Source organism: Neomonachus schauinslandi, chromosome 4 (genome assembly GCF_002201575.2).
Source record: "Neomonachus schauinslandi chromosome 4, ASM220157v2, whole genome shotgun sequence".
In the NCBI taxonomy this organism is placed as follows: domain Eukaryota; kingdom Metazoa; phylum Chordata; class Mammalia; order Carnivora; family Phocidae; genus Neomonachus; species Neomonachus schauinslandi.
The window spans coordinates 96319991-96333943 of record NC_058406.1 but is presented as its reverse complement, the minus strand read 5'-3'; the positions used below and the strand labels follow the sequence as shown (position 1 = coordinate 96333943).

The following is a 13953-nucleotide window of genomic DNA, read 5'->3' as shown; positions in this document are numbered from 1 at the left end:
CTAGCACTAGGACCGTAACAAACTCAGACCACATTCAGAAAAGACAGGCAGAACAGCTCATTCAGGCCGTCAAAGTCGCTCTAAAGAAGACTTATTGGCTATTTAAAAAGAAAATTCATTTATCTACCCACATTTACATGACTGCTTATTAATTCTAGGATGACAGTAGGTACCCATTTATTCCAAAAATGTGTAATACATGAACTAATGAAATGTTGTTAGTTTCCCTTTCTGGTAGGATTATCTCATTCCAATTCACATAACTAAGTACATTTAATACATTTTGCTTGTTTAAGTATAGGTAAACTATTTCTATTATATTCATTCTTTAAAGTTTATCTATTTATTTTTAAGTAATCTCTACACCCAATGTGGGGCTCGAACTCACAACCCCGAGATCAAGAGTCCCATGCTCTTCCGACTGAGCCAGCCAGGCACCCCACTGTTATATTCATTTTTGCACTTAATTCTCTTATTTCAAAGAGAATACAAAAACAGATTTCAGTTCGGGTGCCTGGGTGGCTCAGTTGGTTAAGCGACTGCCTTTGGCTCAGGTCATGATCCTGGAGAGTCCCAGGATCGAGCCCCGCATCGGGCTCCCTGCTCGGCGGGGAGTCTGCTTCTCCCTCTGACCCTAACACCTCTCATGTGCTATCTCTCATTCTCTCTCTCTCAAATAAATAAAATCTTTAAAAAAACAAAACAAAACAAAAAAACAGATTTCAGTTCAATCCTCAATCCAGCAAATCTCAATGAGTAGAACTTGAAAAAAGAACGACTACATTAAATATGCATCTGAAGGAAAATTCTGCCACAGATATCGCTCACTCCACTGGCCGAAAATTTTATTTATTCCAAAGATTTTAATGATTCAAATTACAGGTCTGATACCTCAGGAGAAAGCCTTTCACAAGCACATTAAAACTTCTGGTGAAATAAAACTAAAAACTCAAACTTCTTTTTTTTTCCAGATTTTATTTATTTGAGAGAGAGAGAGCACATGAGTGGGGGCAGAGGGAGAAGCAGACTCCCCGCTGAGCAGGGAGCCCGACCTGGGACTCGATCCCAGCACCCTGGGATCATGACCTGAGCTGGAGGCAGATGCTTAACTGACTGAGCCACCCCGGTGCCCCTCAAATGTCAAACTTCTTAAGCACATCATTAAAATGATGAAATAAGAAATGGAATAGTATTACTTCTTTGTGACACAGTACTTATGAGTGAAACTGGTTTCTAAGCCCCAACAAGATGGTCAGTAATGTTAATTTTATGGAGAACTCTGTAAATGTCTCTTAAATATTTGTTTTACTGTTACCGGAGCCTGAGGCTATTTAGGGAAGAATATTAATAAATAATATTATTCTATTATATATTATGTAATATGTATTATATAACAAACACTATTAATGACATTATTAATAAAGTATTTGCTATGGGAAGAAAGAACTTGTAAAAGAGCTCTAAGTTGGGGGCTCGCCTTACAGCGTTCAGGGCGCCATGGTGTGACATCTGAGCAAGTTGTTGGGAACATCCTGCCCTGACCAGGGAATCACCCTTTTACCACTTTGAGCCATCTACCCTAAGGATTTCTCCCATATCTGAGAGTCTTCCCACGTCCACATTTAGAGGCCCTGAAATAAGGGTCACCTGTAGGACGGATAGTTGCCGCTACATATTGGGTATGAATGGACTGTGATATTTGCAACATTGTACCTGAGTCAGATGCCAAGCACCTGACCTGATCCAGCCTGAAGATCTTCAGGTTTGAGGCATTAGGTTACAAAAGAAACTGGCACCCTGGGTCAACAACTTGAAGGTTAAAATGCAATCTATGGAGACGTTACTTGAAACAAGGGATACCTGCATTCTGAATTAATTAAGCATCTCTCTTCCCAGCAGCTGCCAAGCATTGGACCGCTTGTGGGATTTAGCTCTTCACCAAAGTCAGTTCAGGCAAACTCCTGAAAGGGAATAACGCTGCTCATTGACCCGCATCCTCTTAAGACATTCCTTCTGCATATTAAATTAAACCTCTAAGAGGAAAAACTACTCACAATGACAGGAGAAAGACCACCGTTCCCTGTAGGTTAACCAGAACGGCGAGGGTCCTCCAGGAGCGGATGAAGTATCCCAACAGGGCATACTGGGCAATGCCAACCGCAAAGAAGAGGCCACCGATCGATCCTAATTCAGGGAAAAGACACCTGTTACTGGAGAAAGCACCATCCACACCACCCTTACCAACCCGAGTCACAGAGCCAACGCCTTCTTTGGGAGGTGTCAGCAGGAAAGAAAAGCCTACATGAGTATTGACAGATGAGAAAAGTGGCAGAGAGGCTAGCGAGTGGGCGGAAAAGGAGGACAAACCACATGTGGTCAAGAAGAATTTTAAGGGTCTGCCCTAGTGCTTTCTGCACTGAAGGCTGTGCTGACATCCGCCTGCACATCAGCTGAAGCTTGGAAGGATGCCTTGCTGGCTGGCGATACGGGTTTTAGGTCATCAGATTATTGCAATACTGAGACCTCATCTTATCACAAAGGTTGTGCCTCAAATCCTCATCTTAAATCACAGGCTACTCTTCATTTCTCCCTCTTGCCCTTCCCCATTTGGTGTATCAGCACCAGATACAGGACATTTTATAGCTCTCTGTTTCTTTTTTTTTTTTTTTTTTTTTTAAGATTTTACGTATTTATTTGACAGAGAGAGACACAGCGAGAGAGGGAACACAAGCAGGGGGAGTGGGAGAGGGAGAAGCAGGCCTCCCGCGGAGCAGGGAGCCAGTGCGGGGCTCGATCCCAGGACCCCGGGATCATGACCTGAGCCGAAGGCAGACGCTTAACGACTGAGCCACCCAGGCGCCCCTAGCTCTGTTTCTTGTCTGTCTACACGAAGTGTGGATTTTTGCCAGCACGCTGATAGGGAAAAAAATCAACCATGGGATTGTGAAAAAGACTATGCTTTTCAAAATAAATGCTGAGATGGGTATTAAGTCCACTGGCTTGCCCAAGATACATGTGAATTTATACCTTGACACACCTTCTGTAACTGCTACCATCACGGTGAATAGTAGTCCTCAGTACTGTTTACCGCGCAGCCTTTTACATACATTGTCCTATAAAGTAGGTGCCATCCGAGCCCTACACAGAGAGGAAACCGCACCGAGAGGTCAGGGGCCGCTGTCTAGGACATGGAGCTGCGTGCAGGACGGCTGGGACCCTACCTTGTCTGCCTGACTGCGGAGTCCTCTCTCTCCACCCTCCTAGGGAGAGGCAGGCTTCTGTGGGCAACCCACAGCGACAGGACCTTTTTGATCTTGCTACAAGAACTTTCAACAAGAATTCTGTAAGAGGACTGTGTTCTTGTTTTCTTGCCCAGAGATGATCAATTCTCTAGCCATAATGACATGTCTACTCTGCCCTAGTGAGGAAAAGGGGGGGAGCAGAAGGGACAGCTGAAGTGGAAGCATGTTCAGGACACCAAATCCAAACATGTGGTCCGATAAGTAAGGGAGTGGGGACGCTATGATTTCCCTGGAAATTTAAGATAATCAATAGCTATTACAGTTTCATTAGGGTGCATCAGATAGCACCTGGCTTCCAAGAATAACACTTTCTGTCATTGCTCAGAACAGCTCTCGCCACTCCGATCCTTCAGCAAGTCACTCTCCCATCAAAATCCAGCTCCCATGGCCGTCTTCCCTGCTCCTCTCCTCCCACTGTGTCTAAGCAAGCCCCTGTCATGTTTCACGGGCCAACCACAATCACCTCCTGAATGACCCCTCAATTTCTCCTCCAACTGCTCTCTCCCCACCCATGGTCCATTCTCCACACCTCTGCCACAGTCGTCTTTCTGTATCCTATCGGATCCTATCACTCCACTATTTAATTCGCCCACTGGCTTCTTACTGCACTTCAAATAAAAACAAATTCCTCATTTGGCCTAGCACAGGCCCTACATCATCTGGTCCCTCCAACTTGTCCCTCCCCTGCCTAGGAGATAAATATTTAATAAAAATACAATAAGAAAGTGCTGGGAAAGGAGTGTCTAGGCTTTCTTATGTCTGCGCTATTTTTCAGTTTAAGGTGTAAACGGTTAATGCCCTCCCGAGGAAACTAACACTCTTGGAATTATCTGGAGGCAAGCTCACCATCTATGAGGCAGGTCCTAGGGAGACTTTCTACAGAGGGATATGAATAAAATGACTTATTCAAGGTCCTACAGAACAAACCCCGGAAAGCAAATTTAATGGTGAGATAGAGTGCCTCAAGTCCAAGTGCATTTTTAGATCCTGGGGTTCAGCTGGTTCCCTGCGAGGTTTTCTGGGGCAGCTCATCATGTCCGTCATCTGCACGGAGTGAGCAGTACCTGCGAGTGCCCAGTAGGCGGTGCCCACACATTCGTTCAGCAGGACGAAGGCCACCAGCGACATTCCTCCGTTCATCACGCCCACCAGGAAGCGAGTTACTGCGAAGAACTCATAGGAGGGGGAAAACCCATTTGCAATAGCAAATAAGATGTCAAGAGCAAAACCTAGAATGACAGGAACAGCAGTCAATAATCTGGATGTTAAACAGCGTTTGATCAAAGTAATAAATTATACTTATTTTACGTTTGTAAAGATACACTTTTGTAAAGTTAAGTTTTCTAAGCTATGCTTTTAAAAAAACTTTTCTCTTAAAAACTATAAAGAAAAACCAAGGTTTCTCTTTCTTTGTTACAAGTTGGTATCTGTCAATCATGCACAGTTTTCAATTTTCACAACAGTGTGGGAAATGGAAAAATCCCAGCTCATGCTCAGCTTGTCAAAAGAACTATGCTGGGTCTTACAGAGCATATTTGAAATGAACAAACGAACAAGATACAAGGAAATCGATCTAGTACACTGGCTCAGTCTCTGTTCTCTTTAGAAACGTGGCATAAGTTAGAATTCGGGGGTTGCCAAAAGCACCATCATCATGAAAAGCTTAGATGCAAATACGTGGCCTTCACCAGGTATGCTGCTGGTCCCTTTAAAACGCTTGGCCAGAATCAACTCTGGCTGCAGTGTGGCCTCTTGCCAGTGTAATAAAAATCAGTTCTGTATCCACATGGCAATTCCCTGAGAACCTTAAGGAAGTAAGTCCTCCTATTCAGTTCATGAACACTCTTAACTGATTACCTGTGAGATAGACTTTTTTCCTTCCGAAGCGATCTGAAAGCTGACCAAAGGAAATAACTCCCACAAACACACCACTGAAGAAGAAAGAGCTTGCTGCACTGACTTTGTAAGATCTGTTGGCAATTAAAAACCACTAAAGGAAGAAAAAAGCAGAAGAGACATTTAGATCACAGAAAAGGTGGATGGACTGTTAGCTATTAAAAAAACACAAATGTACAACCAAAACTTGTACACTGGAAATTCTCTACCGCATTACCCACTACTAATCAAAATGTGGTAGATCATCTATCTTGGATAACATCCAAGGAGGTTTTGTCTTCAGAAACACTAGAAATCATTATTATTATAATGTGCTCCCATAATACTCTATACACATCTTATTACAGCACTAAATATAGTATATAATAGCTAATTTTATTCATGCATCTGTGATGCATAAAATAGGTCCCTCCTCCACAGTCCTTGTATTTCTTGAGAGAAGGAGCCATGACCCACCCATTCCCATTTCTCTGCCGCCTTGAAAAGGAATGAGATTTTTGACAAGCTAGATCACAGAAAACCTTAACCTTATGCTGAGAGAAATAAGCAGATAAAAAAAGACAAATATGGTATGAATCTATTTATGACGGGGATACTGTGATTTATAGTAAGAAATCTATATTTGGTGTCCATCCACTGTTCCTGGCACATAGTTCCTGAAACCCTTGTAATTTCCTACAGAAGAGCCATAGGGGCATCTTTGGTTATGATACTCAGTTTTGATCCCAGTTCCTGAAAAAAAACTTCAGAGCAATCAAGGAGAAATGGGTGTCCTTTGTTATTTATAACAAGCCTCTTTCAACCACACCTGAGTTTATTTAATAAGATGACGTTTGGAAAGGCCCTTAGATGGGGGCTGGTTGCCAGGGGAACCAACCCTCATGGTTAGAGGGTTATAACTTTCAGCCCCTCCCTCCCACCTGCCCCGCCCTTCGGGGAGGGGAAGAGGGACTGGAAGTTGAACTAATTGTCAATGGTCAATTATTTAATCAATGATGCCTATGTAACGAAGCCTCCCTAAAACACAAAGGGACAGGGGTTCGAGAAGCTTCCCAGTTGGTGAACACGTGGAGGTGCTTGGAGAGTGGGGCCCAGGGAGGGCCTGGAAGCCTGCACCCCTTCCCACATGCCTTGTCCTGTGTGTCTTCCATCTGCCTGTTCCTGAGTTATCCTTCATGATAAACCAGTGATCTAGTGAGTAAGAGGTTTCCCTGAGTTCTGTGAGCCGCTCTAGCAAATTAATCTATCCCGAGGAGCAGATTTCAGGAACCTCTGATCTCTGGTCGCTCAGAAGCACAGGAAACAATGTGGACTTGCAACTGTCATCTGAAGGCGGGGGTGGGGTCAGCCTCGTGGGCCGGAGCCCCGAAACGGAAACGGGTGGGATCTGAAGCTACCTCCTGATAGAAGGTGTCAGAAGGGTTCCCAGGGGCTGGGGGAATGGGGAGTTAATTGCTTCACGGGTACAGATTTTCAGTTTAGGATGATAAAAAAGTTCTAGAGATGGACAGCAGTGATGGTTGCATGACATGAATATACTTAATGCCACTGTACCCTTAAGATGGCTAAAAGTGTTACATTTTATGTTATGTATATTTTACCACAATAAAAAAACCCCACAATCCCTTAAGTACTATTATCTTCTACTTTAAGGAAACTCAGGAACTTAAAGAGAAAGCAGTCATCCCCTGCTTAAAATGCTATTATCTAAAACCCCATCTGGTGGCGTGTTAAGGAGATCTTTGGTTGTAAAGGTTTATAAGTGAAGCTGCCACACAGAGACAGACAACCAGGGAATGCTCATCGTTCCCCTTCACAGCCCCCTCTCCTGGAGTCCGTGAAGACAGGCTTAGGAAGAGCCCCAATGCGCAAGGAGGCGCCCCCCGCCCCCATGGCCTTGGCTGTCCTTCACCTCCTGGACCTCCCTTCCCTGGCTCCATCAAGGCTCAGAGCACATCTGACTTCTCTTGTATTTCCTGTAAGACCATGACGGTGAGGATCCTGACCAGACAGCTTCTGGGCATCTTTATGCGGCAACAACAATAACAAAATTCATGACGCTAGGGCAATAATATTCACTGGAAAATAAACAAGAATAAGGCCCCCTCACTAATGCTGGACTTGACTTCTAAAGTCCCCTGTTCTTTACATGCAGTTCTTAACCAGGTTAGTTAACTGGTTTTCCCAGCCCCTCTCGGATGAGAAATCGTCAACTAGGGTGTCACTGCTTTTAGAAATAGTAATCAGGAAGTTACTGCTCCTGGTGGCACTCATGGTACAAATAAGAGGGATGGAAGTGATGTGACAAAAATCTGAGATATGTCCCAGACAGTTTTTCATTTGGGTATTCAATAAATTGATTCGTTTCTACTGAAGGTTAATGACTATACTAAACACTGGAAATACAGATGTGAATGAGCTGGACATGGTCCCTTCCCTCAGGGAGGGTAAGTGCCAGGAGAATAAACACAGAGGGAGAGACTGGGAGGGAACCTCTTCAAATAAGGGATTGAGGGAAGGCTTCTCTGGGGAGGTGACATTTGCACTTGAATGATAAGGGGTGACCACCCTGGAAAGCTGTTGAGAGAACATGAGAATAAGTGCCTTACCCTAAGGTAAAGCGCCCCCAGTGCGCCCCCAGCGGGGGTGATATGATGAGGCCAAGAGGTACACAGGCGTCAGATCACACTGGGCCCTGGGCCACAGTGAGCTGAGGTGTTATTCCAGTGCAAAGGGAAGGTGCTGCATTACTGGACTTAAGATTCTAAAGATCACTCTGGCCACTCTTAGAGAATGCATTTCAACAGAGAAAAGTGGGAGCAGGGAGGCTACTGTACTAGCTCAGGAGACCATGGCAGCTTGGATGAGGGTGGAAGCAATGGGGATGGAGGATTATGAGGGCTTAGGATGGATGTTGAAGGCAGAACTGGCAGGACTTGCTGATGAATGACATATGGTGGGGGACAGAGAATCAAGGGTTTCACCTAAGTTGTTAACTTTGGCCACTCGGTGGATGACCTTTATTGAGATGAAGAAGGCGGCAAGCAGGGATCACGTATGTGGTGGGAAAGAAAGAGCTTTGTTTGGACTTGCAGAGGTTAGGATCTATAAAACACCCAAGTGGCGATGCCAAGCAGATACCTGGACATGAGTCTTGAGCTCCAGGGAGACGTTATGAGGGCTTATGAACCTATAGAGAGGGAAGAGGTTCAAGACTGGGGCCCGGGACACTGCCATGTTCAGAGGCTGAGTAGAAAAGACCCATTATAGAAAACTCATAAGTTACAGTGTAGAGAGCTTAGCGTCTCACAGAAGTTGGGAGATGTCACTGCAAAGTAAAGCGAGCAAGAGAGGAAGGCAGAAGGTGGGCTCAGAAGCAGGGAGCGAAGAAACTCCCACCCGATTACTTCATTTCTTTTTCACTGAAGTATCAAGTGAGGTCACCAGCTGAAGGAGAGAAGTGGAGGGGGCATTTCAGGTTTCAGGAGGAATATGACAGACAGACTCCTCTCAGGAGTGGGACATGACCTATTCAAGGGAAATGTTGTGGGATTGCCAGGCCATGGTGAATAGACATTAAAGCTTTGTGGTTACTAATTTTGTGAGGAGGATGTTGGGAGTTACGCTTACACAGAGCTGGGGACTTCCAAGAAGTACTACAAAGCGAGAGAGGCACCAGGACATTACGGGGATTTGCAAAGGAGTGATTATTGTAATAATGGAATATATGCTATTTAAGGAGAAAAGGCAGACATACGGGGATGGTGGGTAGAGAAATAATGTCATCATCAGAAAAATCCCCTACATCATTAACTTTCCTGTACTTCCCATTCTTGCCCTAACTGAAACTTGGTGATCCCTTGCAGAAATCATTCAGTGAACTGGATCCTTCTCAACTGGAGACTGCTTTTCCTTTTATACCCATGGACCTGAGAGCTTGGGATGGGAGAAGACAACCAAGCTTCAAAATCATCAAATCGCCTAAAAATCACATTACCAGACGGTGTAATCCACTACCCTTCTAGAGCTGATAGAGATGCTAGCTTGTTTTAAAATAACCACTCTTCCTCTCTTCCATAGTAATAGTATGTTTGCTGGGCATATGGCTACCCAGATTGAAGACTAATGTCCCAATCTCTCTCACAATTAGGTATGACACATTATCAAGTTCTGCACAATGAACGCAAACAGAAGCACCATGTGTGGCAGGTGCTTTGTGTTAAGAGACAGCTGATTTACCCTTTGCCCCTTCTTCCTTTCTATCCTACTGCTTAGAATGTCCATATGAAAGCTGGAGCTTTATCTGGGGCCATGATGAAGAGGGCCACATCTTAGGGATGGTGAAGTTAAAAGCTGAAGGAGCCTGGGTCCCTGAGAACAATGGGGTAGGACCCAGGTATTGGCATATTTTTTAAGTTCTCCAGATGATTCTCATAGGTAATCAGGTTAAGAACCCCTGTCTTAGACCTGGTCATCCTCAATAGCTGTATCATCTCTAAAATCTTGATTTTGAATATCCTACTCGCTGTCCTCCCATCCCCTACTCTTCCAACTCACTTCCCCCAGTACCCTACTACTAATATTCTTGAGCCTGTTCAAGACCCCTGGTCACGGGCGCCTGGGTGGCTCAGTTGGTTAAGCGACTGCCTTCGGCTCAGGTCATGATCCTGGAGTCCCTGGATCGAGTCCCGCATCGGGCTCCCTGCTCGGCAGGGAGTCTGCTTCTCCCTCTGACCTTCCTCCCTCTCATGCTCTCTGTCTCTCATTCTCTCTCTCAAATAAATAAATAAAAATCTTAAAAAAAAAAAAAAAAAAAAAAAAAAAAAGACCCCTGGTCACCATACTCTACGGTAAGTATGGCCTGAGTCAGCAAAAAAGATTAAATCGTGGTAAGAAGATTTAAGAATGTGTAAAGAAAAGGGTAAAATATATTGTAAAATTTCACATAAAAGAGATTAGAAGAGTTCTGGAATTTGAAGGAGAAATTCTATTTTGTGAAAAATTAATTATTTTGGATCATAGATAGTTCTGCGATAGAATTTTCAACTCATGAGAAATGTCTATGGTGACATTTTTCAGGTTAAAAAATAAATTGGGCACCTGGGTGGCTCAGATGGTTAAGCGTCTGCCTTCAGCTCAGGTCATGATCCCAGGGTCCTGGGATCGAGTCCCGCATCGGGCTCTCTGCTCTTTGGGAGCCTGCTTCTCCCTCTGCCTCTCTCTCTCTCTGTCTCTCATGAATAAATAAATAAAATCTTAAAAAAAAAATTAAAAAAAAAAATAAATCAAATCTTAGATATCTGGTTGGCCTAGAAAATGGATGATTGTATTTGTCACAGGGATATTCCTTCTCCTACAATGGCCAATTAAAAAAGGCCTCATTGTACTCATTTTTAATACCTTGAAGTTTAAACAATTTCTTTTTATGTTTTTCATGGTGTTAGTGTTTGCTTTGGTGTTTTCATGCCTTTAAAATGTAGCCAGCACCTCTAGCTTTGATTATCCTGCACGTCAATTTTTCCTAGTCTGTTTATATGGCCAAGATGTTTAAGCTAATACTGATCTGTTTTCTGCTTAATTAATAAAAAGTGGCTAATGTGTCTTGTCAATAATCAACTGTTCTGTTGACCACATTTGCAGAACTTCTCAAATCCACCAAAAAGGCCATAATAGTCACCCTTCCAACAACTTGAAAGCTGTCAACTTGGATGGCAGTTTTAGGAAGAAGTAGCCCACGAGATGTTTGACCAGCAAATTCCAAATTCTGATTCTCAGGCTGCCAGTTTCATGTGTCAAAGTAATTTCCAGTAATTCTTCATCATGTCAGTGCTGATTGGGGTAAAGCACTTCCTTATTTCTCCTGGAGTACATTCAGGAATGGATAGAAAAATCAAAAGGTATTGTCAAATTTTAAAAAAGCAAATTAAAGCATGCAAAGCTGAAATGCAGAACTCCCTGACAAATCTAGGTAAACTGGGTATGGTGGATTCAGAAACGTCAACTCAAAGACTTAGGACAATATGTTTACAACCAGCTTTCCACATGCACCATCCCCCAACATGTGAGATTTTGGTTTAAATGTTTTGTTTCCAACTTTTAAAACTTTTCAAATATACTTTATATATTTATCACATACCTATCATGTGATCTAAAGAGTTTTATTTTGTCAAGGTTCAGACAAGATACACTAAGACAGTGGTCCCTGTAGTATTTGAGAAGATGTACTGGTGTAACTTATTTTTAAAGTTTTGGAAAGAGGTCACCTGCCAGACTAGACTCAATTGCTAGCACATTTTCTTGTCCCTTTGGTCAATACTTAGTACCAAGGTAAAATCCAAACCAGGATATCACCAGGACATTGGAAACTAAACTATAATAAAACTACATGTGACAACTGTTACAGTCTCGAAAAATGTGCTTTTTATGAGGCTCTAAATTGTAAAATTCATAAATTTATAAGTCACTCAAATCCTTAATTGGCTAGAGATTATTAAAGGGATGACTCTCCTATTATTTTTTTAAATGACAAGCCAAATTCTAAAACTAGAATGTTCTTTTTATACTAATTCACTTCAAATTGAAAAATCACTCGCAAATTAAAAAAGCTGGAAATCTTTTTTTCCCATACATTAACAGAAAAGGAAGAATATAAAGACAAGGTATTTTTAGTCTTTCAGGATGACCTAGCTAAATCTATTTTCGTCTTGTAAACAACATCTGTATTTTTTAAAATTTTTTATTGTTATGTTAATCACCATACATTACATCATTAGTTTTTGATGTAGTGTTCCATGATTCATTGTTTGTGCATAACACCCAGTGCTCCATGCAGAACGTGCCTCTTTAATACCCATTACCAGGCTAACCCATCCTCCCACCCCCCTCCCCTCTAGAACCCTCAGTTTGTTTTTCAGAGTCCATCGTCTCTCATGGTTCGTCTCCCCCTCCGATTTCCTCCCCTTCATTCTTCCCCTCCTGCTTTTTTTTTTCTTAACATATATTGCATTATTTGTTTCAGAAGTACAGATCTGTGATTCAACAGTCTTGCACAATTCAAAGCACTCACCAGAGCACATACCCTCCCCAGTGTCTATCACCCAGCCACCCCATCCCTCCCACCCACCCCTACTCCAGCAACCCTCAGTTTGTTTCCTGAGATTAAGAATTCCTCATATCAGTGAGGTCATATGATACAGGTCTTTCTCTGATTGACTTATTTCGCTCAGCATAATACCCTCCAGTTCCATCCACGTCGTTGCAAATGGCAAGATCTCATTCCTTTTGATGGCTGCATAATATTCCATTGTATATACATACCACATCTTCTTTATCCATTCATCTGTCGATGGACATCTTGGCTCTTTCCACAGTTTGGCTATTGTGGACGTTGCTGCTATAAACATCGGGGTGCACGTACCACTTCAGGTCCCTACATTTGTATCTTTGGGGTAAATACCCAGTAGTGCAATTGCTGGATCGTATGGTAGCCCTATTTTCAACTTTCTGAGGAACCTCCATACTGTTTTCCAGAGTGGTTGCACCAGCTTGCATTCCCACCAACAGTGTGGGAGGGTTCCCCTTTCTCCGCATCCCCGCCAACATCTGCCGTTTCCTGACTTGTAAATTTTAGCCATTCTGACTGGTGTGAGGTGGTATCTCACTGAGGTTTTGATTTGTATTTCCCTGATGCCGAGTGATGTTGAGCACTTTTTCATGTGTCTGTTGGCCATTTGGATGTCTTCTTTGGAAAAATGTCTCTTCATGTCCTCTGCCCATTTCTTGATTGGATTATTTGTTCTTTGGGTATTGAGTTGGATAAGTTCTTTATAGATTTTGGATACTAGCCCTTTATTTGATATGTCATTTGCAAATATCTTCTCCCATTCTGTCGGTTGTCTTTTGGTTTTGTTGACTGTTTCTTTTGCTGTGCAGAAGATTTTTAATCTTGATGAACTCCCAATAGTTCATTTTTGCCCTTGCTTCCCTTGCCTTTGGCGCCAACATCTGTATTTTTGATCATATGATTATCACAATCATTGAGTTCATAAGCCGGGCATGTATTATACTGTATTTTCAAAAAGGATTTGAGCGGGCCAGCACTAAAGGCACTGGCACAATCATTCACTCATCAAAAGAAAGTAGGCCTGAAGGAAAATCAGGCACCAGCAGCAGGTGCCTCACAAATAAAAGATGAAAGGAACATAAATATGGTGAATGCTGGTTTTGAATACAGAGCCAGGTGCCATGCAGAGCCATCTAGCTCTTAAGGATGAAAAAAAGGCACGCAAGCAGAAGTGAAGAGTGCTGACTATTGACAACACTGGATAGGAGTGAAGCATCCGGGAGGTTTTCTCATATTTGGATTCTTACTGCTCCGAGGCTAAGAATAAGATGGCCCCTCCCATAAAGGGGTAAAGTGTTGTGGATGTCAAGAGAAGGTGCTCTAGCTGCAACACAGAGAGTGGAATAGACCCGTCAAAGGTCATTACGGTGATCCAAACCAGCCTGGATGGGGTGGGGGATTAGAGAAGAGAATGGATTCAAGCTGGAAATAAGAGACTTGGGTTGAGCCACCCATGAATAGCTATTGTATGATGCCAAATAGATCAATCACAGATTGAGTGAAGCTTGAAGATAAGTTTTAAAGGAAATAACAAAATGTGTTTTTAGCATCTCCCTTGAAATCATCAAACCTTTAGCTTTACGGAAATGTCACAAGTCAAAAGAGTCATTTTTCTGACATGGCAGAAATAGG

At 42.9% G+C, this 13953-nt stretch overlaps 1 protein-coding gene across 1 annotated transcript in view; it reads right to left on the bottom strand.

The window, feature by feature from the left end:
* The window catches only part of SLC22A15 (solute carrier family 22 member 15), a 58900-nt gene that overhangs the window by 32326 nt on the left and 12621 nt on the right, over nucleotides 1-13953 (bottom strand). Inside the window, exons 3-5 of the mRNA XM_021690279.1 lie at nucleotides 5160-5292; nucleotides 4367-4531; nucleotides 2055-2184 (exon numbers count right to left, since the gene is read on the bottom strand). Of these exons, the coding sequence (XP_021545954.1) occupies nucleotides 2055-2184; nucleotides 4367-4531; nucleotides 5160-5292 (428 nt within the window). The remainder of the gene's footprint in view (nucleotides 1-2054; nucleotides 2185-4366; nucleotides 4532-5159; nucleotides 5293-13953) is intronic.